The sequence below is a fragment of the Hyperolius riggenbachi genome, chromosome 4 (assembly GCF_040937935.1).
Source record: "Hyperolius riggenbachi isolate aHypRig1 chromosome 4, aHypRig1.pri, whole genome shotgun sequence".
In the NCBI taxonomy this organism is placed as follows: Eukaryota; Metazoa; Chordata; class Amphibia; order Anura; family Hyperoliidae; genus Hyperolius; species Hyperolius riggenbachi.
The window spans coordinates 164,063,962-164,090,754 of NC_090649.1; the positions used below are offsets into that span (position 1 = coordinate 164,063,962).

The 26,793-nt window shown below is 44.7% G+C and overlaps 2 protein-coding genes across 3 annotated transcripts in view; one reads left to right on the forward strand and one right to left on the reverse strand.

Moving 5' to 3' along the window:
• GFM1 (G elongation factor mitochondrial 1) overlaps positions 1 to 26,793 on the forward strand; it is a 74,875-nt gene that overhangs the window by 36,647 nt on the left and 11,435 nt on the right. The window contains exons 13-14 of the mRNA XM_068280912.1: positions 529 to 611; positions 16,227 to 16,389. Coding sequence (XP_068137013.1) covers positions 529 to 611; positions 16,227 to 16,389 — 246 coding nt within the window. The remainder of the gene's footprint in view (positions 1 to 528; positions 612 to 16,226; positions 16,390 to 26,793) is intronic.
• LXN (latexin) lies at positions 439 to 15,457 on the reverse strand. Of its 2 annotated transcripts, none has more exons than XM_068280917.1 (6): positions 15,372 to 15,457; positions 12,170 to 12,232; positions 7,131 to 7,314; positions 6,920 to 7,056; positions 4,776 to 4,835; positions 439 to 772 (listed from the first exon to the last, which is right to left on the reverse strand). In XM_068280917.1, the coding sequence occupies exons 1-6, from the start codon at positions 15,372 to 15,374 to the stop codon at positions 671 to 673; spliced, it is 549 nt and encodes a 182-aa protein (XP_068137018.1). In that variant the 5' UTR covers positions 15,375 to 15,457; the 3' UTR covers positions 439 to 670. The 2 variants fall into 2 exon arrangements, with proteins under 2 accessions (XP_068137018.1, XP_068137017.1); XM_068280916.1 differs by lacking the exon at positions 15,372 to 15,457 and adding an exon at positions 13,984 to 14,231.

Genomic DNA, 26,793 nt, shown 5'->3' on the forward strand with positions numbered 1-26,793 from the left:
TTTTAGCCATAAACCCTGAACAAGTCCACCTTTATTGGTGAAGTTCCAATTTAACTCCTTAGGAGCCAATTTTATTTAGAGGCTTGCAAGTGCTCCAAGCCAATTTATTGTGGCACATTTTTGTATTTGTTACATTTTCTTGCTTCTAATTAGTACTGCTGGATGTGTATTTATAGGAACCTGACACTAGGAGGCTGTGTGAGACAATTACAGAAGACTTCTGCTTTCAGTTTCTATATTTTCTGCTAGGGAGAGAGAGCAAAGCATTCAAAGAATTTACAGCACAACGAGTTCTGCCGACTGAGGTCAAAAGCAGAGCACTTATCTCAAACCAGATAACTCTATTGAAGGATCTAATGGGACATAGTGCAGTATACACTGGCAGTGGCGTAACTAAGGAGCTTGGGGCCCCAGAAAAATCTTCAGAGAGAATCCTGGTTGTAATTTAATATTTTGAAATTAATTGAATTTTATTGCAATTTTTATCACTTTCTTATATCTTCATCTTTTCATTATTCTGTTTGCCAGCGGATGGAGAGAGAATACGGTTGTCCTTGTACCATGGGTAAACCAAAAGTCGCGTTTCGGGAGACCGTCACCACAAAAGTGCCGTAAGTTTACTTTTAGTGACCATAAAGTTCAGTTTAACTCTGTTGCTTTTCATGGTTCATCAGTTGGTTTCTTCATATTTCTTGGGCAGCCGTTTCTCATTTTTTATTTTCACTCCTTCTGACGGGCTCCACGTCATTTCTATCAGCCAGGGAATCATTTCCTGTAATTATGAGGATTGTCAGGATTTTAATATGAAAGACAGAATGAGAACCTACACCCTAAAAGATTAATTTGAACTTATTCAAATAAATGTCCAAATTACAGTAAGGGTCCTTTTCCACTAGGAAAACACAATTGCATGCAAAATCGTGCTGAAATGCAATCATGCTTCCTTCTATTTTCACTACCACCATCTTTCGGTTACGTCCGCAAATACTCCAAATATTGTGCAGGCAATCAGCAAAACAATCATGATCCAGAATTGGACCAATCAGATGCTCTTCCTGCTGATTTTGATTTCCTCAATTCTGAACTGCATACATTTTTTTAAAATGTACATGTGAATTGGAAAAATTAGCATCTAACTGATGATTTGCTAGTATTGTACTGCTTGGCTCAGTACAAAGCTACGTGAGCCTGCATCCCCTGCAGGTCCTCCCACAACCTGCTTGAGTATATCTGTGCACTCATTCATACCTTTGACTGTTAAAGTGAACCCGAGTTGTGATTGATATGGAGGGTGCCATATTTATTGCCTTTTAACCTCCCTGGCGGTCAATTAAATCCGCCAGGGAGGCAGTGCAGCACTATTTTTATATTTTTTTTAAGTCATGTAGCTAGCCTAGCGCTAGCTACATGATAGCCACTGAGCAGCGGCATCCCCCCACCTCCTCTGATCGCCTCAGGCGATCAGGCCCATCTGGAAATCCCATTCTGAACGGGATTTCCTTTAGGGCTTCCCCCGGGCGCAATGACGTCATCGACGTCGTGACGTCAGAGGGAGTCCCGATCCACCCCTCAGCTCTGCCTGGCACTGTTTGGCCAGGCAGCGCACGGGGTCTCGGGGGGGGGGGGGGGGGGGGGCGATAAGAGACTGTAGAGGTTAAAGGGGAACTCCAGTGAAAATAATGTAGTAAAAAAAGTGCTTCATTTTTTACCATAATTATGTATAAATGATTTAGTCAGTGTTTGCTCATTGTAAAATCTTTCCTCTCCCCGATTTACATTCTGACATTTATTACATGGTGACATTTTTACTGTGGGCAGGTTATGTAGCTGCTCCTAGCTGTTTTGGCTGTTAGAGACAGCTGTAAACAGCTAATTCCTGTCTGTGAACATTGTTACATTGTGGCACTTTGCCCACAGTACCGCGGTACTCAGAGCTTCTTGTGGGAGGGATTTCAGCACAAAATCAGTCATACAGCGCCCCCTGATGGTCTGTTTGTGAAAAGCATTATATTTATCATGTAAAAGGGGGTATCGGCTACTGATTGCGATAAAGTTCAAATCTAGGTTTGGAGTTGCTCTTTAACCTCTTTATTCACATTTGAAAAATGCTGCTTACATAGTTATTATGGTTGAAAAAAGACATACGTCCATCGAGTTCAACCAGTACAAAGTACAACTTCAGCCTGCTCCCTCACATATCCCTGTTGATCCATAGGAAGGTGAAAAAAACCCTTACAAGGCATGGTCCAATTAGCCCCAAAAGGGAAAAATTCCTTCCCGACTCCAGATGGCAATCAGATAAAAATCCCTGGATCAACATCATTAGGCATTACCTAGTAATCCCTGGATCAACATCATTAGGCATTACCTAGTAATTGTAGCCATGGATGTCTTTCAACGCAAGGAAAGCATCTAAGCCCCCTTTAAATGCAGGTATAGGGTTTGCCATAACGACTTCCTGTGGCAATGCATTCCACATCTTAATCACTCTTACTGTAAAGAACCCTTTCCTAAATAAATGGCTAAAACGTTTTTCCTCCATGCGCAGATCATGTCCTCTAGTCCTTTGAGAAGGCCTAGGGACAAAAAGCTCATCCGCCAAGCTATTATATTGCCCTCTGATGTATTTATACATGTTAATTAGATCTCCTCTAAGGCGTCTTTTCTCTAGACTAAATAAACCCAGTTTATCTAACCTTTCTTGGTAAGTGAGACCTTCCATCCCACGTATCAATTCTGTTGCTTGTCTCTGCACCTGCTCTAAAACTGCAATATCTTTTTTGTAATGTGGTGCCCAGAAGTGAATTCCATATTCCAGATGTGGCCTTACTAGAGAGTTAAACATGGGCAATATTATGCTAGCATCTCGAGTTTTTATTTCCCTTTTAATGCATCCCAAAATTTTGTTAGCTTTAGCTGCAGCGGCTTGGCATTGAGTATGATTATTTAACTTGTTGTCGATGAGTACTCCTAAGTCCTTCTCCAAGTTTGATGTCCCCAACTGTATCCCATTTATTTTGTATGGTGCTAGACCATTGGTACGACCAAAATGCATGACTTTACATTTTTCAACATTGAATTTCATCTGCCATTTATGTGCCCATATAGCCATCCTATCCAGATCTTGTTGCAATATGTCCCTATCTTCTTGAGAGTTGATGATTCTGCACAATTTTGTATCATCTGCAAAAATAGCAACATTGCTCACTACTGCATCTACTAGGTCATTAATAAATAAATTGAAGAGCACTGGACCCAGTACAGACCCCTGTGGGACCCCACTGCTAACAGTCTCCCATTTTGAGTACGATCCATTGACCACAACTCTTTGTTTTCTGTCCATTAGCCAGTTCCCTATCCATGCACACAGACTCTTCCCCAGTCCTTGCATCCTCATCTTTTGCACCAGACTTTTGTGAGGAACAGGCCTTTGCAAAGTCCAAGTATATCACATCTACAGCATTCCCAATATCCATATTAGCATTCACTACCTCATAAAAGCTGAGCATGTTAGTCAAACAGGACCTGTCTTTAGTAAACCCATGTTGATGCTGAGAAATAAGATTATTTTCTACTATGAAGTTATGTATAGTATCTCTTAGTAACCCCTCAAATAGTTTGCATACAACTGATGTTAAACTTACAGGTCTATAATTTCCTGGATCTGATTTTTTTGCCCTTCTTAAATAATGGGGAAAAAAACAACATGGCTGTTGTGTTATCCTGGGTTTTTAACCCTTTTCAATCCTTCCTTGAACTATATCTGACATAAGCATTTGGGAGGCCCAATGTCTGACTCTGGCCCAGTGCACACCAAAACCACTAGCAGATCGTCAAAACGCTAGTGGTTTTGGGAGCAGAGAGCCGATATTTGCCGGGTGCACACCGAGCGGATTTTGTATGTGATCCGCCAGCCGCATCATCATCCGCATGGCTAATGCATCTCTATGGGCTGGTGCACATCGGCGGTTTGAGGTTTTAAGCAAACCGCAAACGTGCAGCAAGAGGCACGTTTGCGGCTTGCTAAAAACCTCAAACCGCCGGTGTGCACCAGCCCATAGAGGTGCATTAGCCACGCGGATTTTCAGGCGGATTCGTCCGGCGGATCCGCCCGGTGTTCACTGGGCCATAGTCAGAAATAGACAAACATGGCTGCTGCTAGGGTCGATGTTGCTCAAAAATATTTGGCATAGCACCAGCACCTTTACTGCACACCTGAAAAAAAAATGAATTGCAAAAAATGAATTGGAAAGGTTTTTTAAATGGAACCTAAACTGAGAAGTATATGGATTTTCCCTTTTAAAATAATTCCAGTTGCCTCACTCTCCTACTGATCCTGTGTCTCTAATACTTTCAGCCACAGGCCCTCAACAAGCATGCAGATCAGGTGCTCTGACCGAAGTCAGACTGGATTAGCTGCATGCTTGTTTCAGGTGTGTGATTCAGCCAATACTGCAGCCAAAGAGATCAGAAGGACTGACAAGCAACTGGTATTGTTTAAAAGGAAACATCCATATAAAGGTTCCCTTTAATACATTGTGAACCTGATTTGCTAAATTACTGGATTATACATTGTGATCCTTGGCCTGATTGTCTAATATCTAATGGTGCAAAGTGGTAGATCAGGCAAATAGTTGCTACCTGAAAGATATTGGTCATTTACCTGATCTCCTACAAACCGAATAGTCTATTCAAGGCAAATATCTATAATGGTTCATGGCACTGACATTGTTGAGTACACAACACATACATTATTATTGGCATTTTATATTTACCTCGGAGACCATGTCATGGATCAGCATATGGTAATGCAATTCCAGCTTGTCTTCTCTCATCTATAAAAAACAAAATCCTCATGAGTAATTATCTGTAAACCTAACCATTTAGTGTCTTTGTTCATATGAGCAAGATTTGTGGTTTCATTTAAAATTAATCATTTTTTTTCTCATTACTCTGAAAATGTTTAACTTCTAGATACCTATTGAGCTGAAATGTTTGACATGTATGACCCTCTCACCCCTGCGTCACATTGTTTTTGGTTCATGTATTGGCAGAAGTTTAGTGTGACGCCTCGTGCTGAATAGCTACTGTAAAGGCTCATACACACATCAGACTATAGTCTTTGGAAAATGAAAGATCACAGGCTAATTTTACCCCCTTCCATGTAGTATGAGAGCCATACTCTACACAGTCTATTCTATTGAGCTGAACTACCCATCAGACAGAAATCTTTGCAAGATGCTGCACACAAAGATGCTGTACACATTCAACAGATCAGTATCTGCAAAAGATCTGTTCATGCCAAAGATCAGTTCCTGCAAATTGCATTCATAGTCTATGATATCTGCAGATCATCATACACACCTTGTTTAACAGACATTCATCTGCAGATCAGACAATCATCTGCAGATCTGAAAATCCATCCTGGTGAATCTGATCTGCAGATGAATGTCTGTTAAACAAGGTGTGTATGAGGATCTGCAGTTATCATAGACTATGAATGCAATTTGCAGGAACAGATCTTTTGCAGATACTGATCTTTAGTTTTGAATGTGTACAGCATCTGTGTGTGCAGCATCTTGCAAAGATTTCTGTCTGATGGGGAGTTCAGCTCCATAGAATAGACTGTGAAGGTATGGCTCTCATACTACATGCAGGGTGGTAAAATTGGTCTGTGATCTTTCATTTTCAAAAGACTATAGTCTGATGTGTGTATGAGCCTTAAGGCTTTGTTCACATCTAAAATTTTGTGTTTTTCCTATACCTTCCATTGTAGCAAGATCGCCCCGAAAATGGTACAGGCTGCGCTTTACTGAGCGGAAAGCGGACGAGACACGCTGATATGAACTGTCCCATAAGGAATTATTGCACTAGCGATTTCAGGGCGCCAGCGCTCAATAAACTGCAAAACACCCTAGGTGTGAACAAGCCCTTAAGGTTAGGTGCTGATGAAAGTGGTTTGTAACAGGGTAAGGGAAAGTTAGTGTTATCAGCAACAAGTTAAAGGTTAGAGTTGGGCATTGATGAGGAGGGTTAGCATCAGTAGTTGAAAAACCGTAATGGAGAAACAGCTGAATAGCACATCGAAGCCGGTTCACACTTGCTTTAAAAAAAAGTACCCGTTCGGGACGTTTTTTTAAGCTCAGCTTAGCCCTTAACCATAACACTAGAGGCGGATCCTATTTTTAACATTAGGATCCGCCTCCAGCAGTGGCTGGATAGTGTTATGGTTAAGGGCTCTGCCCTGTTCAAATTTCAGCTGCTCCTGTTCAGTAAGCCAGCTTCTTTTCAGAAAAGGGTCCTTGGGCTAGACACCCTAACACTGCTACTGCCTAATGAGCGTTCTCTAGTGGCTGCCGCACAATATAAATGTTATTTGTCGTGTCTAAAAAAAAGAAAAATATGGATCTGCTTGCGGGGTTGTGCAGAGTCCGAACTTGGCATATTTTCCTGGACTGGACGGGAAAATATATGCAGTGAAAGCCTATGAGAACAGACCCTGTCCATTCTCAGTAGGCTAGGCAGATCGCCACTGTGACGTAATACTTGTGTCCCACTGCCAATTGCCACCCCTCGTGCACAGCCCAGTGGCTGGGGGATCTCCATTGGGCTGCAATGGAGGACTAATGAAAATTCTCCCGGTTGCTAGGGAGAATTGACCTAATGCCGCCTATGGAGAGCCCCATGCTGCGGGCTGAATATAGATGGACTGAGCGGCCTCAGGACAGGTGACCGGTGATGCATACAGGTGGACGTGATCGATGCAGGACACTTTTTCGGTGCGGACAGTGAAATTGTTGCAAGCAGATACAAAATCGACAGAACACATATCGTGTTTCTTATTCTTCTTCTCTAGTATGAACCGGCCCTAAATCCGCATGATTTTGCTTACTTGATGTGGAGTATAGGGGACACTTACCAGCTGCTTAACACTTTGAATAACTGTCATACTGAAGAGTGTCTCTTCTGTAGAGTATTTCCATTTCACAAAACTAGTGGCAGCCACGCCCAGGTGCCATACAGGCTCCATATCTGGTGCTACGTTTCCAAATGTATCTGAAAGTTCACATAAGATGACAGTTAGATTAGTCCTGTTGATAACTTTGTAAAGTAGGAATGTGCAGGTGTACCTGGGATGTCTTCTTCCTCAAGCGGCTGTTTAGCCTTCAGCATTCTTTGGTAAAACTCTTGGTCTTTGCTTGCGGTGCAGTTCTGCGGCTCTGGTTTTAAGGTATAGGTGACGTCTGGAGGCGTTTTCTTGTCAGCGTGATATGTGACTGTGGCATTGCACTCCATCTCAGGTTGCTGTGGAGACTTCAAAAAGTACCATAAGTAATTAATAGGAAATACAGAGGCTGTCATATGGCAGTCCAGTTTTAAAATGCCATTGCGCAGCCATTGTGCCGATCATTTGTCTTCTGTCTAGTTAGTCACAGACCTGCAATAAACGTATGGCTAGCTGAGACAGATCATCTGATCCACATAATCATTCTGGTCTCTCAGTACATTAGAGGAGGAGAATCAGCGCAATAGGCAGCAGATGGCATAAAAAAAAAAGGAATGGCGTATTCTTTATTCCTCTCCTTTCTGTTTCCTTTAAAGTGCAGCCCCACTCTATATGTGCCCTCTCAGGGATAAGTTCTCATCATCACATGGTGGCTGTGCTGTGTTTATATAGTAACAGCATTATATTGTTTGTACACTTATGATTCTTGATTGGGCACAGTATAAACTTCAAGACCCTGTACAAGCAGAACTCCACAAATAATTATTTGCTTACGAGTTCATTACAGAGTGAAAGGGCAGCTGACCCCAGCAAAGCTATCTAATGTAAGCACAGAGGTATGTTCATGGTGGATCCACATACCTCTTTCCATTGTCTGTTCCTCTCCTTATTCCCCCCAGACTTGCTACGATATTCCTTCCTATCACCCTCCCATTTCCTCCCCTCGGGGGTGTGAATAGGGCAAGAAAGAAGAGGGTATGGGTGGGTGATAGAAGGGAACATTGCGGCAAGCCTGCCAATTCCTGTCTGAAAATTTGACTTTAGGACTGGGGGAAGCAATGGGAGGAACACGCAACATACAGGTCCTGTTCACAGTGGTCAGTTGTGTTTCAGAACAATTCTGCATGTCATCTCACTGCCCATACAATGCTTTGGGCCTGTTCACAGTACTGTGTTGTAACTGGTAATTGTATTCTAACTCTCTGCATGCAAGCTTTGTATTAAAGTCTACAGTCAGGTCCGTAAATATTGGGACATCGACACAATTCTAACATTTTTGGCCCTATACACCATAGTTTGCCAACCCTGTCCTCAAGGCCCACCAACCGTACATGTTTTGCAGGAAACCACAAACATGCATAGGTGGATAATTAGTGTATAACTAACTACCTCTGTGGATTTCTACAAAACATGCACTGTTGGTGGGTCTTGAAGACAGGGTTGGGGAACACTGCATATACAACCACAATGGATTTGAAATTAAATGAACACGGATGTGCTTTAACTGCAGACTGTCAACTTTAATTTGAGGGTATTTACATCCAAATCAGGTGAATGGTGTATAAATTACAACAGTTTGCATATGTGCCACCCACAGATACAGTACCAGTAAATTGATATTTTATGGTTACTTTGCAATCCTGACTTTGCTTGGGACCGGAGTATGTGGATTTAGATTGGAAACCTCAGTTTAGGTTGAGAGTGTTGTGTGTATTTGGCTTCAGGTAATTTGAGCCAGGAATCTTTTCTCTCAGGACATACTTGATTACCCCAACCTGTTACAGAAGACTCAGGTACAGCAGGTGAAAGTGGTATCAGGTTGTATCTGCAGATGATGCAGAAAGTACTTATGCAGATCACTTAGCAGTGTGCTAATAACTTATTTTGTGTTGTTTGACTGTTCAGTTTATAATTGCTGGCTACAGATTGAAAGATCGAGATATTATTATAATTTGTTCAAATTGCCAACATTATGCACGGAAAAAATAAAAGGTGCAGATAACAAACCAGCATAATACATAGCGGTAATAACTACTCACTGCACAGGATGAGAGGAATTTACCCAATCAGGCTTACAATCTATGAGGTTAAGGAACAATATACATTAGGAATGGGAAATGGAACCCTGGGATTTGAGGGTTTAATTAAATGCGCTAAAAGTGGAAACAAGCCTGATTGGATGAGGAAGGGGATTCCAAAGTGTCAGGGCAGGCCTAGAGTAGTCTTGGAGCCCTTGTTACATGGGAAGAGGTTATTAGTGTGGAAGTTATTAGCAGATCATTGGGAGAGCAGAGAAGGCAGTTAGGGGTCTATATACCGGTAAGTATAAGCTCTGAAATGTTGGTGGGTCAGGAGCAGTGGAGCGACTAAAAGGCAAAGTGAAACAGTTTAAATTTGATTCTGATGTGGACTGGAAGTCTGTGTTGAAATTTGAAGAGAGGAGCAGTAAGTGGTCTAGCAAGTCTAGTCTAGATAGAGAAATATCAGATTGGAAAATGTTACAGTAATCTAGACAAAAGTTGATGAGAATGTTTACCAGGAGTCTGGTGCTCTCTGGGGAATAAAGCTTCGTACACAAGTACCAGGCATGTCGCCCGGCAGGAATCGGGGACATGATCCCTCAGAAGACATTGCAGCACCGAGGCTGTACAGACACATCACTAGCCTGTAGGCTAATGAGGTGTTCTCTTCCTATGCGGGGGTGGAGGGCCAACGGAGCAGCATGGGAGTTATATCACAATGGTGGATAGGGTGAGTGGGGAAGAACAATGCTTTCGGCCGGCTGATCACTAGCCAAGGTGTTGGGGAGCAGCGTGGAATGCTGTACACGGGGTAGATTCTTGGCAGAGGTGGGAGTTCTCGCCCGAGTTTCATCTAATGTGTTTAAGGCTTAAAGGAGTCATCAGGCTATTTATCCTACCACCCCGATCTACTTACCTGGGCTTCCTCCACTCCCTTGCAGCTGACATGTCTCACTCCGCAGCTCTGCTCTCAGCCGCTGGCAAGGGATCCCCGCCGGCGCAGGGGCCGACATTCTCTAGTGCGCCTGCCCGAGCGCCGCTGTAAATCAAGAGCACAATGTCCGGACTGTACTGCACAGGCGCAGAACTACAGCGCATGTGCAGTACAGTCAGGACAACGTGGATTTGTGGATTGACAGCTGCGGCACGCACAGTAGAGGACAGCCTGGCGAGACACCGGTGGGGAACCCGGGCCGGAGGCTGAATGCGGAGCTGCGGCATGGGACATGTCAGCTGCAAGGGGCTGGAGGAAGCCCCAGGTAAGTAGATCTGGGGGTAGGATAAATAGTCTGATGACTCCTTTAAGAAGGGATTTATTTTGTAAAGGTTGTACAGGTGGAAGTCGCAGGTCATAGAGATGAGATGTTCTGGATATAACAGTTGCCTATGTGGAGAGGAAAAGGACCAATTTAAGGTGCCCATTAAAGGTACAACTTTTTCACTAAATGTGAACTTTTGATTCATCTGAATGTTGAAACTAATCTGAAGGTAATTATAGATTATTCACATTTACTGAACGATTCTTACTTCAAATTTGATCATAAAATCAAACTTTCTGATCGATTTTATCCTATTAAGCAATAGACCAAAGAATTGTTTCTCATTGATTGCCTTCATAAATGGCAAATTTTCAATACAATTTGATAATTCAAATCACATCGAAATATTGCATTTAGTGACAAAATTGTACCAGTAATGGGCAACTTTTATCTACAATTAGAGATTTGTGCAGGGCAGGCTTTGAAGGTGGGGGTGACAACACTGATGGGCAGCATGAGAATTTGTTCAGGACAAAGGGAATCAGATGGTAGATGGGTAAATGTCTTCTGAATACAGATGTTCTTGTAGGCCGAAAGAGGACATGAGTTTGCCAAGGGAGGAAGTACCGGCATCATTGTAACAAATGTAAGTAACCACCTGCTGAACCATTACATCAGGGGTCCCCAAACGTTTTGGGTCGAGGGCCGGGTCAACATACTTCAGACTGCTGGAGGGCTGGAGTATACACAAAATGTTGTAGAAATCTTTACGAGCTAGAGAGTGAAGCATACTCAGGTGACAACCTGCAATGGACAGCAGTGTCACTTGATGTGGAATTTGATTGGGAACCAGCGAATTACTGCTTTCTGGCTTCCATGTGGATGGGTGGTGCCAGCACTGCTATTCTATATGCAGACTACTAATATTTAAAGATGTAGCTGACCGCAGCGATAGGTAATAAATTTTGTGTGTGTGGGGGGGGGGGGTGAAAAAGCTTTAGGGGGCCACATTCGGCCCGCGGGCCTTAGTTTGACGACCACTGCATTACATGAACTACCCTCGTTACATTGTTACCATATGTATGAGACTGTAATAAAGGATAAGTTGTTACATTATTATCATTACATTGTTATACACTGAATGTTTTGAGTGAACAGGATACAATTTATTGGTTCATTCAAAGGATTAAAAGAGCAAGCACAGTTTTCCATCAGATCAGATCTATTAGACAGATCTTTCATGCTGGGAATACACAAAGTTTTCTCGGCAGATTTACTTTCCGATCGGTATACATTCACTTGTATGAGAAATCGACCAGAAAAATGATCGAAAATCAGATCAGACATGTCGGAAATTATCTATTGAACCATCTATCTGCCAAAAAATCTCATGGTGTATTAGCAGCATCAGATAATTTCCAATCGGATTGCGTTAGATTTTGCAATAGATTTTGAGTACTTATCAAAGCAAAATCTATTGCAAAATTGCTCTGAAACAATTGGACATCTCCACACGATACAATTTCTTATTAGATTTATCTAATAGATCCGTCTATCTGATGGGAAAATTGTACTGTGTAGATGAGGCTTTAGATATGTTCTTTGGACTTCCATCCTGTGTACAAGACCTCATTTAAAAGCATAAAGTCTATACATTTGGTTATTAGAAGTAGGCACAGGGATGGTTCTAGCATTAGAAAGAGGTGAGTATCATATCCAGGTGCATTGTCCTAGCTCCAGTACCCCTCATTAGGAATTATGCCAGCACCCATGATAGAACAAGTCTTGGTTGCGGAGCATTCATAAGATACTTGTATTATAAGTTACCACTCAGGAATGCAGTGTGTATATATGTCATTAATCTGAAATAAACATGCACTTACCTCATTCAGATAATCTTTTACTAGGAATGACAGGTGATATTTATTCCCCACCCCTGGAATAACCTGTATGAAAGAGAACACATTTTGATTTTGTAACACCTGTAACTTTATTCCTAAAAGTAACTATCTGATAGAAGATGATGATGCCACTACTATATGTGAAGTTGCATGTTCTCAAAACTGTACTTTAGCAAACTGACATTTAAAAGGAACCAGAAGTGAGGGTGATATGGAGGCTGCCGTATTTATTTCCTTTTGAACAATACCAGATGCCTGGCAGTCCTGCTGATCTTCTGCCTCTAATACTTTGAGTACATTTAGCCATAGACCCCGAACAAGCATGCAGATCAGATGTTTCTGACTGAAGAGTGACTGGATTTGCTGCATGTACAGTATGTTTCAGGTGTTGTAATTCAGACACTACTGCTGACAGAGAGATCGGCAGGACAGCCAGGCAGCTTGTATTGTTTAAAAGGAACAAAATATGTCAGCCACAATATCCCTCTCAATTCATGTTCCCTATAATGCCTCAACTCCTGAAAAAGTGAATATCTTTATGCTATGATTTTTTTTTTTTACAGTAAATTAGTAGCTATACTATTTTAGCATGGTCAACAAATCTCAACATTATTAGTCAGACATTTTTCAAGCATTTCCTCAGCAACATAGTGCTTGGGAGTGGAAGCATGAGTGTCAAGATTTGAATTTGTAATAACAGGCAGATGCCTGTTCTCTAAAGCCATACCTGCCCATATACATAGAATGTTGAATAGTAGAAGGGATTTAATTGAAAGCACACCAATTCCTTACATCCAAGGTCTGCATTAGGCTTTGCTATTACTTACAACCCATAGGTGATTGCATTCTCTGAAATGCACCATACACTGAACTGAAGTATGCAGGATTGCAGCTGCATTTCGGCAGCGACACTACAACAGGAAAATGTATCGGCTTCTATAAGGTAGCCCTCAGTAATGCACTGTGAATGATGAAACGAAAGCCTATGGACATGCAGTGCATCAAACCCATCAGCACTGCTTGTAGCGTGAACAAGCCCCCAGTGAAACTCATCAGGTGAGATTGTGTAGGCAGTGACAGTCACAGTTTGCCTCACAGTAGCATTGTGGGAGAGTGATATACCGTAAGCTATGCAGGGAGTATAGCCACGTGCACTGTATATACTACCAAAGAAGAAACGCTAGCCCAGTCCCTAAGAAACCGCAAATATAGCTGCCCCATGTCATTTACTTATTTTTTTACCTTACCCTGGAGCAACCAACCGAAACTGCCCCACACTCTGCTCTCCTCGGTGTCACATTCTCCTTTGCTATACGCAGAGGTGAATGTAGGCTTTAATTTGCAAAACAAGCAAAGGAGGAAGCCTCTAGCTGACAACTGCACTGATTGTAAGCAGCAGCATGTTTGTTTTTCTTTTTATGTAATGTGCACATCTGTCTCTGGCCTGGAGCTTCCAAGACTGTGGCACTGGGAAAATTAGCACAGATGACAGGGCAATAACAAGTTGCAGCTTTCATTGTATGTTATGCCAGACTGTAATTTTGCTGAAAACGTTTATGCTTATCTAGTAAAAGCAGAGCTTTTGGGGGATGTCAGAACAGGCATCCTCTGCCCTTCACACCTGGCCCCACTTGACAAATGGCTCCAGGGATATGCAGGGCACATAAGGGTGATCAGTATTCATTTCCCAGCAAGCAGTTTGGACAGGAAATGATTGTATTGCTATAGCATTTTGCATTCAGGCTGCACAAGTGTATCCCCGGTTATATTGGTTGCTAATGTTCTGTCATGCTCACCTCTTTGCTGGCACTTGTCGCACGTTCCTGCTGATACAGTCGATATGGACCACCAATCTTAGAGTTTATGCAGCTTGCTACAACACTTACTGCTCTTGTGGCAGGGTAATATGAGGGGTTAATAGCTTCCATGCTGCCTAATATCTGCAATATGACAAAAGCAGCCTGCAGTGTCCCCACACGCTGTGCTACGTTCCCCGTCTTGTAACAGATGAGATTGCCAAACCACTGCCAGGAGTTGTGTTACACGTTTAGCCAGGAAGTGCTGACATCACAGGCTGGGAGGGGTAAGGATCTTCTCTCTATTGTACTGGAATTGAACTTTGAACTGCAGTAAAATGTCTGTACACTGTGTAACTCTGCTCTGAATTCTAGAGCCTTAAATCAGTAATGTGTGTAAAATACAGCAGCTCTTTACTGAATTTTAAAGAATTATGTTTTTATTACATAAACATCATGTAATATGTTGGCGCTTTATAAATAAATAATAATAATTTGTTCACACAGGCATGAGGGGAGTTGGATTTATGAGTGCATGATGTTCATTATATACCATTTTCACTGACTCTTCATAAGTTTATCAGAGCTCTAGCGAAAGATATCTCCTGGCAGATTAGGACTTGTCTTGGAGGCTGTAGAAATCGCTGCATACTGTCAATATAAAATAAGTCCTACTGGGTGTAGCCCAAGTTGAATTTCAGCCAAATTCTAAGTGCTTGTATACAAGGGATTTCTATCTAAGTTTGCAAAGAAAACACAGCTAATACAGAGGAGTGCACCACCCCATAACTTCTCATATAAATTCTCCTTTTCAGATCTGTGCAGATTAAATACAAAAATAATAAACTTCCGTGTACACAAGTTCTAAAACGTAGAAACAATAAAGGGATAGGGTTACGACGTGTCACTTTTTAGTGCTGTCTGTGTCTCTGATGGGAATATTTATCCATGTTTCTTGCCAAGGGAACACCAATCACCTGGACTAAAAGTTAAGGTGCATACACACATCCCATTTTGATTGGCCAATTTGACCATTTTCATGTAGTATGAAAGTTTACCTACACAAACTATTCTTCAGAAGACTTATTCAAAATCTTTTGGCCCTCATGCTACATGGAGATGGTAAAATTGGCCAGTGATTGGCCAATCAGAATTGGTTGTGTGTACCAGGCATAAGGGAAACTCTAAACACGGGCAGCATTACAGTATCTCTTGGCAAATTCTAAAATGAACCTGTAGTGAGAGAAACAGACTCTCTCCACTCCCCAGGAGTGTGCTCAATGGCCTCTGTCCTTCTCTTCTATACTTTCCAGATGTCTACCCCCTTAAAGGACGTCTGAAGTGAGAGGAATATAGTGGCTGCCATATTTATTTGTTTTAAACAATACCATTTGTCAGGCATCTTGCTGATCTTTCTGGCTTTACCAGTGTCTGAATCACACAACTGAAACAAGCATGTGGCCAGTCCAGTCAGACGTCCGTTATAAACATCTGATTTGCATGCTTGTTAAGGGTTTATGGCTAAAGTATTAAGTCCCTTCTACACCACACAATTTTTTTTGTCCAATTCGATCCGACATGTCCGATCGGGATCCGATTCATTTTGCCATTGCAAAACAATGGCAAATTGAATTGAATCGAATCCCGATCGGACATGTCAAATTGAATCGAATTGAAAATGTATAGTGTAGATGGGGCTTTACATGCAGAGAATTAGCAGGACAGCCAGACAATTTGGATCGTTTTAAAGGGAAATCAATATGTTAGCCTCCATATCCCTCTGACTTCAGGTGTGCTTTAACCCCGCAGTGAGATGTTTGGCAGGTGTCAACCTTGTTTTCAGGGCCACCAGCCTGTCCTCTTTACGGGTGAAACATAATAGGGGGGACAGACATGTAACTTTAAACCACTCATCTTACCATCTCCTAAATGGTCACAAAGATAAACAAAACTCCAAGTTGATAACTTTATGGCAATTTTATGCAGATTTGCAGCTTTAAAATGGACCTATCAATTGAGATAAAGGCTGCATAAGTAATATAACATTTATAAGTTCTTCTGTAAGAGTTGATGGAGGCCCTTTAAAGAATAAATCAGTAATGCAATAAATAAAGATTTCTCAAAGTTTTGCCAATTGTTGCAGTGAATTTGGGAGAGTATTCTATTGCTTGCAATCTGCTAGACTGCTGCTCAGAGCATCCTCTGCAGCTTCTACTGACCTTTGTGTTTTTTCGTTTCCCCAGGTTTGATTACACCCATAAGAAGCAGTCTGGGGGAGCGGGCCAGTATGGTAAAGTCATTGGCTTTCTTGAGCCTCTTGAAGATGAAAATAACACGAAGTTGGAGTTTGATGACAGAACGATAGGAACAAATGTACCCAAACAGTTTATTCCTGCTGTAGAGAAAGTAAGTGAGATTTCAACATGTGAGCGTGTTGGAACGTATCAGCATGATTATCTCCAGCTGCTTTTTTTAACATTACCGTTCATTGCTTGTTTTGAAATTTGAGCCTAATCTGAGTATGTCTCTTCCTTCATCAAAATTAAAACAAGTTAGCACTGCATAATGTGCTTTATGTACATGTAGTTCTTACTTAACTTTTAGCAGCCAGGAAATGAGCTTCATCGTGTCTGAAATTAACTAGCCAATCACTTTCTGTCTTCGAACAAAGGTCAGAAGGGGGTAAGATAGGAGCAGTGGTTGTATCACCTTATAATCCTTTCTCATATGGCTAGCTTAAAGGGACACTTAAGTCAAACAAAAAAAGGGCTTCCAATAGCCCCCTGCAGCTGTCAGGTGCCCTCGCTGTCTCCCTCCGATCCTCCTGGCCCCGCCAGCAGCCACTTCCTGTTTCGGTGACAGGAGCTGACAGGCTGGGGACGCGAGTGATTCTTCGCATTCCCAGACACATTAGCACCCTCTATGCTGCTATATGGTATATGATATATGCTATAGCAGCATAGATGGCGCTATTGTGGCCAGGAACACGAAGAATCACTCGCGTCCCCAGCCTGTCAGCTCCTGTCACCGAAAAAGGAAGTGGCTGCCGGCGGGGCCAGGTGGATCGGAGGGAGATGGCGAAGGCACCGGACAGCTGCAGCGGGCTATTGGAAGCCCCAGGTAAGTAAAACTCATTTTTTTTGTTTGACTTAAGTGTCCCTTTAACTCAGTCCCTTACTCTCTCCTGAGCCTTGCCCACTTTTGTGTGTATACTTATATGCTTCATCTCCTGTGCTTATACCTAACCTTTCTCCTTTCAATATGAGGCAGGTCGTTTTAGTGTTTTGCCTCACCAGTGTATGTTGTAGAGCTTGAAAACCTACTTGTGTGCTTTGACAAAGTTCTCTGACTTTCTCAATTGTGCCCCAGTGGGTCTGGTGTTGCTTGATATTGTAACTTGGTACTAATGCCTGGCCTTCCTCTCTCTGCCTCAGAGCTCCACAGACCTGTATATGGGTGTAAAGAGAAGCCCTCCCTCTCTCTGCCTCAGAGCTCCACAGACTGCGCATGGTTGTAAAGAGAAGCCCTCCCTCTCTCTGCCTCAGCGCGCCACAGACTGTACCGGGGTGCAGAGAGAAGCCCTCCCTCTCGCTGCCTCAGAGCTCCACAGACTGTACATGGGTGCAGAGAGAAGTCATCCCTTTCCCTGCCTCAGAGCCCCACAGACTGCACATGGATGTAGAGAGAAGCCCTCCCTCTCTCTGGCTCAGAGCTCCACAGACAGTACATGGGTGCAGAGAGAATCCCTCCCTCTCTCTGGCTCAGAGCTCCACAGACAGTACATGGGTGCAGAGAGAATCCCTCCTTCTCTCTGGCTCAGAGCTCCACAGACTGTTCATGGGTGTAAAGGGAAGCCCTCCCACTCTCTGCCTCAGCGCTCCACAGACAGTACATGGGTGCAGAGAGAAGCCCTCCCATTCCCTGCCTCAGAGAGCTCCACAGACTGCACATGGGTGCAGAGAGAAGCCCTCTCTTTCCCTGTCTCAGAGCTCCACAGACTGCACATGGGTGTGGAGGGAAGCCCTCCCTCTCTCTGCCTCAGAACTGCACAGACTGTACATGGGTGTAGAGGGAAGCCCTCCCTCTCTCTGGCTCAGAACTGCACAGACTGTACATGGGTGTAGAGGAAAGCCCTCCCTCTCTATGCTTTAGAACTACACAGACTGTACATGGGTGCGGAGAGAAGCCCTCCCTCTCTCTGCCTCAGAGCTCCACAGACTGTTCATGGGTGTAAAGGGAAGCCCTCCCACTCTCTGCCTCAGCGCTCCACAGACAGTACATGGGTGCAGAGAGAAGCCCTCCCATTCCCTGCCCCAGAACTGCACAGACTGTACATGGGTGTAGAGGGAAGCCCTCCCTCTCTCTGCCTCAGGACTCCACAGACTGTACATGGGTGTAGAGGGAAGCCCTCCCTCTCTATGCTTTAGAACTACACAGACTGTACATAGGTGCGGAGAGAAGCCCTCCCTCTCTCTGCCTCAGAGCTCCACAGACTGTACATGGGTGTAGAGGGAAGCCTTCCCTCTCTCTGCCTCAGAACTGCACAGACTGTACATGGGTGTAGAGGGAAGCCCTCCCTCTCTCTGCCTCAGAACTGCACAGACTGTACATGGGTGTAGAGGGAAGCCCTCCCTCTCTCTGCCTCAGAGCTCCACAGACTGTACATGGGTGTGGAGGGAAGCCTTCCCTCTCTCTGCCTCAGAACTGCACAGACTGTACATGGGTGTAGAGGGAAGCCCTCCCTCTCTCTGCCTCAGAACTGCACAGACTGTACATGGGTGTAGAGGGAAGCCCTCCCTCTCTCTGCCTCAGGACTCCACAGACTGTACATGGGTGTAGAGCAGGGGTCGGGAACCTATGGCTTGCGAGCCATATATGGCTCTTTTCATGCCTGCGTATGGCTCTCTGGCTCGCTAAAAGACGGGTGACAGAGCGGCCAGAGAGCCTGTGTTTAGTAATCTGCCCCGCTGTAATCTGCGCCGCCGCCCCGCCCCCCTCCTCCATGCCGGTAATCTGCGCCGCCGCCCCGCCCCCCTCCTCCATGCCGGGTGTTTGTAATTGCGCTGATGCTGGCGCTGCCTGTGTGATGTCACACGTTACGTGTGACACATCGGCGCAGCCGGCGGGAACTGAGGCAGCTTGGCGGGGGGAGGAGCCGACCCCACGACGTGCGACCCGGAGGCAGCCGCACCCATAGGTACTGCTCCGGAGCGCACAAGCCAGCAGCAGCCGTCGCCGCCGCCGCAGGAGCCGCCGCAGTCACTCCAGGACAGGTCCAGGAGGTCACTCCAGTCTGGTAAATTCATTTGTGGGGAAATCGTCTGCCAATGAGATAGGATAGGCATTTGTGGGGAAATCGTCTGCCAATGAGATTGCATTTGTAGGGAAATTGTCTGCCAATGAGATTGCATTTGTGGGGAAATAGTCTGCCAATTGAGATTGCATTTGTGGGGAAAGCGTCTGCCAATGAGATTGCATTTGTGGGGAAATCGTCTGCCAATGAGATTGCACTTGTGGGGAAATTGTCTGCTAATGAGATTGTACTTGTGGGGAAATCGTCTGCCAATGAGATTGCACTTGTGGGGAAATTGTCTGCCAATGAGATTGCATTTGTGGGGAAATCGTCTGCCAATGAGATTGCACTTGTGGGGAAATCGTCTGCCAATGAGATTGCACTTGTGGGGAAATCGTCTGCCAATGAGATTGCATTTGTGGGGAAATTGTCTGCCAATGAGATTGCATTTGTGGGGAAATTGTCTGCCAATGAGATTGCACTTGTGAGGAAATCGTCTGCCAATGAGATTGCACTTGTGGGGAAATCGTCTGCCAATGAGATTGCATTTGTGGGGAAATCGTCTGCCAATGAGATTGCACTTGTGAGGAAATCGTCTGCCAATGAGATTGCACTTGTGGGGAAATCGTCTGCCAATGAGATTGCATTTGTGGGGAAATCGTCTGTACACATTACCTTGTATTTAGTTTTAAACATATTGTATGGCTCTCACAGAATTTCATTTTAAAATATGTCGTGTTTATGGCTCTCTCGGCCAAAAAGGTTCCCTACCCCTGGTGTAGAGGGAAGCCCTCCCTCTCTCTGCCTCAGAGCTCCACAGACTGTACATGGGTGTAGAGGGAAGCCCTCCCTCTCTATGCTTTAGAACTACACAGACTGTAGATGGGTGCGGAGAGAAGCCCTCCCTCTCTCTGCCTCAGAGCTCCACAGACTGTTCATGGGTGTAAAGGGAAGCCCTCCCACTCTCTGCCTCAGCGCTCCACAGACAGTACATGGGTGCAGAGAGAAGCCCTCCCATTCCCTGCCTCAGAGCTCCACAGACTGCACATGGGTGCAGAGAGAAGCCCTCTCTTTCCCTGTCACAGAGCTCCACAGACTGCACATGGGTGTGGAGGGAAGCCCTCCCTCTCTCTGCCTCAGAACTGCACAGACTGTACATGGGTGTAGAGGGAAGCCCTCCCTCTCTCTGCCTCAGAACTGCACAGACTGTACATGGGTGTAGAGGGAAGCCCTCCCTCTCTCTGCCTCAGAGCTCCACAGACTGTACATGGGTGTAGAGGGAAGCCCTCCCTCTCTATGCTTTAGAACTACACAGACTGTACATGGGTGCGGAGAGAAGCCCTCCCTCTCTCTGCCTCAGAGCTCCACAGACTGTACATGTCAATAGCAGGTACGTTGTTGACGTTTTGCCAGTAGCAACAGAATGACAAGTTGTTCTGTCACTCTGCTGCTACTGATACTATGGCTGCGAATGTAAAGTGTATTTGGACCTTTGTTTCTTGCTAGCCACTGCTAGGGATTGGGGATCGATCAGAAAGCAGCCCGAGGAACCTGAAGACACTTCCATCACACAGCTGATGATAGAATATTGGCAACTATTTATTGTACCACTATTAAATACAGTGGAGGAAATCATTATTTGACCCCTCACTGATTTTGTAAGTTTGTCCAATGACAAAGAAATGAAAAGTCTCAGAACACTATCATTTCAATGGTAGGTTTATTTTAACAGTGGCAGATAGCACATCAAAAGGAAAATCGAAAAAATAACCTTAAATAAAAGATAGCAACTGATTTGCATTTCATTGAGTGAAATAAGTTTTTGAACCCTCTAACAATAAAAGACTTAATACTTAGTGGAAAAACCCTTGTTTGCAAGCACAGAGGTCAAACGTTTCTTGTAATTGATGACCACGTTTGCACACATTTTAATAGGAATGTTGGTCCACTCCTCTTTGCAGATCATCTCTAAATCCCTGAGGTTTCGAGGCTGTCTCTGTGCAACTCTGAGCTTGAGCTCCCTCCATAGGTTTTCTATTGGATTAAGGTCCGGAGACTGACTAGGCCATTCCATGACCTTAATGTGCTTCTTCTTGAGCCACTCCTTTGTTGCCTTTGCTGTATGTTTTGGGTCATTGTCGTGCTGGAACACCCATCCACGACCCATTTTCAGTTTCCTGGCAGAGGGAAGGAGGTTGTCGTTCAGGATTTCACGATACATGGCTCCGTCCATTTTCCCGTTAATGCGATTAAGTTGTCCTGTGCCCTTAGCAGAAAAACACCCCCAAAGCAAAATGTTTCCACCCCCATGCTTGACGGTGGGGACGGTGTTTTGGGGGTCATAGGCAGCATTTTTCTTCCTCCAAACACAGCGAGTTGAGTTAATGCCAAAGAGCTTTATTTTGGTCTCATCAGACCACAACACCTTCTCCCAGTCACTCACAGAATCATTCAGGTGTTCATTGGCAAACTTCAGACGGGCCTGCACATGTGCCTTCTTGAGCAGGGGGACCTTGCGAGCCCTGCAGGATTTTAATCCATTGCGGTGTAATGTGTTTCCAATGGTTTTCTTGGTGACTGTGGTCCTTGCTAATTTGAGGTCATTCACTAACTCCTCCCGTGTAGTTCTAGGATGCTTTTTCACCTTTCTCAGAACCATTGACACCCCACGAGGTGAGATCTTGCGTGGAGCCCCAGAGCGAGGTCGATTAATGGTCATTTTGTGCTCCTTCAATTTTCGAACAATCGCACCAACAGTTGTCACCTTCTCTCCCAGCTTCTTGCTAATGGTTTTGTAGCCCATTCCAGCCTTGTGCAGGTCTACAATTTTGTCTCTGACATCCTTGGACAGCTCTTTGGTCTTTCCCATGTTGGAGAGTTTGGAGTCTGCTTGATTGATTGATTCTGTGGACAGGTGTCTTTTATACAGGTGACTGGTTAAGACAGGTGTCCTTAATGAGGGTGACTAATTGAGTAGAAGTGTCTAACCACTCTGTGGGAGCCAGAACTCTTAATGGTTGGTAGGGGTTCAAAAACTTATTTCACTCAATGAAATGCAAATCAGTTGCTATCTTTTATTTAAGGTTATTTTTTCGATGTTACTTTTGATGTGCTATCTGCCACTGTTAAAATAAACCTACCATTGAAATGATACTGTTCTGAGACTTTTTATTTCTTTGTCATTGGACAAACTTACAAAATCAGTGAGGGGTCAAAGAATTATTTCCTCCACTGTACATGCAATGTAGATCCCACATGTGCATGGGTGTGATGCTGTAGCAGTTATTTATGATTGGGGTATTTTTGTCATATGTATGTTGGGTGCCTTATTCTCCAGGTTTATCTGCAATATCTCTATGCAGAATGTGCAGTTTAATAAAAGCACAATCTCTCCAGTTATAGCTATAAAGTTTTTGGTTCAACTACTTTTTTCTTTTTAAATAGAAGCTCAATAAAGCCTTGATTTTTTTTTTGTATTCCCCACCAGCACAAATAAAGATTTAAGGTGCCTGTTAACGATCCAATTTTCCGAACAATGTGATTGATAACGATTGTTCGGGTCCACCAATGCAGGGGCAAATGATCAGCAATCTGATCAGACTTAAAAAAAAAAATGTTCAGAAATTTGGAGCCATTGTTTGCCGATCTGCACCATTAACAGCACCCGATCAATCATATAGTCAGTCGTTCAAGGGATTGTACTGTTAATGGGCACTTTAAAGTGGACCCAAATTAAAAAAGATTTCAGAAATAAAATCTATTTTCTAAATTATAATAGTAAATAGCAGCCTTTTTTCAGCAGCATGATGACAAATATAAAATATTTTAAATTTTTGGAGGAACCCCTCCCTTCCTTTCATATTGCCGGGACAGAATCTGGCAAACTGGTGGAGTAGATGGTGTCCGGCAAAGGAGGAATTGCTAATGGCTGCCACCTGTATAATATAGTTATGAAAACAGAAGGGTGAAAAGCATGCATTGAAATGCTCATAGGCTTGAAGGAGTGTTTATTTATCTTTGTATGTGTCAGAGTGGTGCAACTAAATATTTTGAATTAAAAAAATGTTTGGCTGGGGTCCGCTTTAACCACTTCCCGACCGCCTAACGCACAGAGGCGGCCGGGAAGTGGAGCCCTGAAGGACCGGCTCACCCACAGAGGCGGCGGTCCTTCTAAGGGCATGGGCGAAGCGATCGCGTCATCCGTGACGCGATCCTCCGCCGGCGCCTGTCACCGCTCGCTCGCCGCAACATCCCGCCGGCTATACGGAAGCGCCGGCGGGATGTTAACCCCGCGATCGCCGCATACAAAGTGTATAATACACTTTGTAATGTTTACAAAGTGTATTATACAGGCTGCCTCCTGCCCTGGTGGTCCCAGTGTCCGAGGGACCACCAGGGCAGGCTGCAGCCACCCTAGTCTGCACCCAAGCACACTGATTTCTCCCGGCCCTGCCCCAGATCGCCCACAGCACCCATCAGACCCCCCCCCCCTGCCCGCCCCCCAGACCCCTGTTTGCACCCAATCACCCCCCTAATCACCCATCAATCACTCCCTGTCACTATCTGTCAACGCTATTTTTTTTTATCCCCCCCCCCCCCTGCTCCCTGCCCCCTCCTGATCACCCCCCACCCCTCAGATTCTCCCCAGCCCCCCATCCCCCCAGACCACCCCCCCTGTTTACTGTATGCATCTATCCCCCTGATCACCTGTCAATCACCCCCTGTCACTGCCACCCATCAATCAGCCCCTAACCTGCCCCTTGCGGGCAATCTGATCACCCCCCCACACCAATAGATCGCCCACAGATCGGACATCAGATCACCTCCCAAATCCATTGTTTACATCTATTCTCTCCTCTAAACACCCACTAATTACCCATCAATCACCCCCTATCACCACCTGTCACTTTTACCTATCAGATCAGACCCTAATCTGCCCCTTGCGGGCACCCAATCACCCGCCCACACGCTCAGATTGCCCTCTGACCCCCCCTTATCAATTCACCAGTGCATTAATTACATCTGTTCTTCCCTGTAATAACCCACTGATCACCTGTCAATCACCTATCACCCATCAATCACCCCCTGTCACTGCCACCCATCAATCAGCCCCTAACCTGCCCCTTGCGGGCAATCTGATCACCCACCCACACCATTAGATCGCCCGCAAACCCGCCGTCAGATTACCTCCCAAATGTATCGTTTACATCTGTTATCTTCTCTAAACACCCACTAATTACCCATCAATCACCCCCTATCACCACCTGTCACTGTTACCTATCAGATCAGACCCTAATCTGCCCCTTGCGGGCACTCAATCACCCGCCCACACGCTCAGATTGCCCTCAGACCCCCCCCCCCCCCCTTATCAATTCGCCAGTGCATTAATTACATCTGTCCTTCCCTGTAATAACCCACTGATCACCTGTCAATCACCTGCCAATCACCTATCACCCATCAATCACCCCCTGTCACTGCCACCCAACAATCAGCCCCTAACCTGCCCCTTGCGGGCAAACTGATCACCCACCCACACCAATAGATCGCCCGCAGATCCGACATCAGATCACCACCCAAGCGCAGTGTTTCCATCTATTCTCTCCTCTAAACACCCACTAATTACCCATCAATCACCCATCAATCACCCCCTATCACCACCTGTCACTGTTACCCATCAGATCAGACCCTTATCTGCCCCTTGCGGGCACCCAATCGCCCGCCTACACGCTCAGATTGCCCTCAGACCCCCCTTATCAATTCGCCAGTGCAATATTTACATCTGTTCTCCCCTGTAATAACCCACTGACTACCTGTCAATCACCTATCAATCACCCATCAATCACCCCCTGTCACTGCCACCCATCAATCACCCCCTGTCACTGCCACCCATCAATCACCCGCTGTCACTGCCACCCATCAATCAGCCCCTAACCTGCCCCTTGCGGGCAAACTGATCACCCACCCACACCAATAGATCGCCCGCAGATCCGACATCAGATCACCACCCAAGCGCAGTGTTTCCATCTATTCTCTACCCTAAACACCCACTAATTACCCATCAATCACCCCCTGTCACTGCTACCTATTAGATTAGACCCCTATCTGCCCCTAGGGCACTCAATCACCCGCCCACACCCTCAGAATGCCCTCAGACCCCAGCCCTGATCACCTCGCCAGTGCATTGCTTGCATCTATTCCCCCCTCTAATCACACCTTGAGACACCATCAATCACCTCCTGTCACCCCCTAGCACACCTACCCATCAGATCAGGCCCCAATTTGCCCCGTGTGGGCTCCTGATCACTCGGCCAAACCCTCAGACCCCCTTCCAATCACCTCCCCAGTGCATTGATTGCATCTATTTTCCCCTCTAACCACCCCCTGAGACACCCATCAATCACCTCCTGTCACCCCCCTAGCACTCCTATCCATCAGATCAGGCCCAATACAACCTGTCATCTAAAAGGCCCCCCTGCTTATGACTGGTTCCACAAAATTCGCCCCCTCATAGACCACCTGTCATCAAAATTTGCAGATGCTTATACCCCTGAACAGTCATTTTGAGACATTTGGTTTCCAGACTACTCACGGTTTTGGGCCTGTAAAATGCCAGGGCGGTATAGGAACCCCACAAGTGACCCCATTTTAGAAAAAAAGACACCCCAAGGTATTCTGTTAGGTGTATGACGAGTTCATAGAAGATTTTATTTTTTGTCAAAAGTTAGCGGAAATTAATTTTTATTGGTTTTTTTTCACAAAGTGTCATTTTTCACTAACTTGTGACAAAAAATAAAATCTTCTATGAACTCGCCATACACCTAACGGAATACCTTGGGGTGTCTTCTTTCTAAAATGGGGTCACTTGTGGGGTTCCTATACTGCCCTGGCATTTTAGGGGCCCTAAACCGCGAGGAGTAGTCTAGAAAACAAATGCTTCAAAATGACCTGTGAATAGGACGTTGGGCCCCTTAGCGCACCTAGGCTGCAAAAAAGTGTCACACATGTGGTACCGCCGTACTCAGGAAAAGTAGTATAATGTGTTTTGGGGTGTATTTTTACACATACCCATGCTGGGTGGGAGAAATTTCTATGTAAATGGACAATTGTGTGTAAAAAAAATCAAACAATTGTCATTTACAGAGATATTTCTCCCACTTAGCATGGGTATGTGTAAAAATACACCCCAAAACGCATTATACTACTTCTCCTGAGTACAGCGGTACCACATGTGTGGCACTTTTTTACACCCTAAGTACGCTAAGGGGCCCAAAGTCCAATGAGTACCTTTAGGATTTCACAGGTCATTTTGCGACATTTGGTTTCAAGACTACTCCTCACGGTTTAGGGCCCCTAAAATGCCAGGGCAGTATAGGAACCCCACAAATGACCCCATTCTAGAAAGAAGACACCCAAAGGTATTCCGTACGGAGTATGGTTAGTTCATAGAAGATTTTATTTTTTGTCAGCGGAAAATGACACTTTGTGAAAAAAAACTATTAAAATCAATTTCCGCTAAC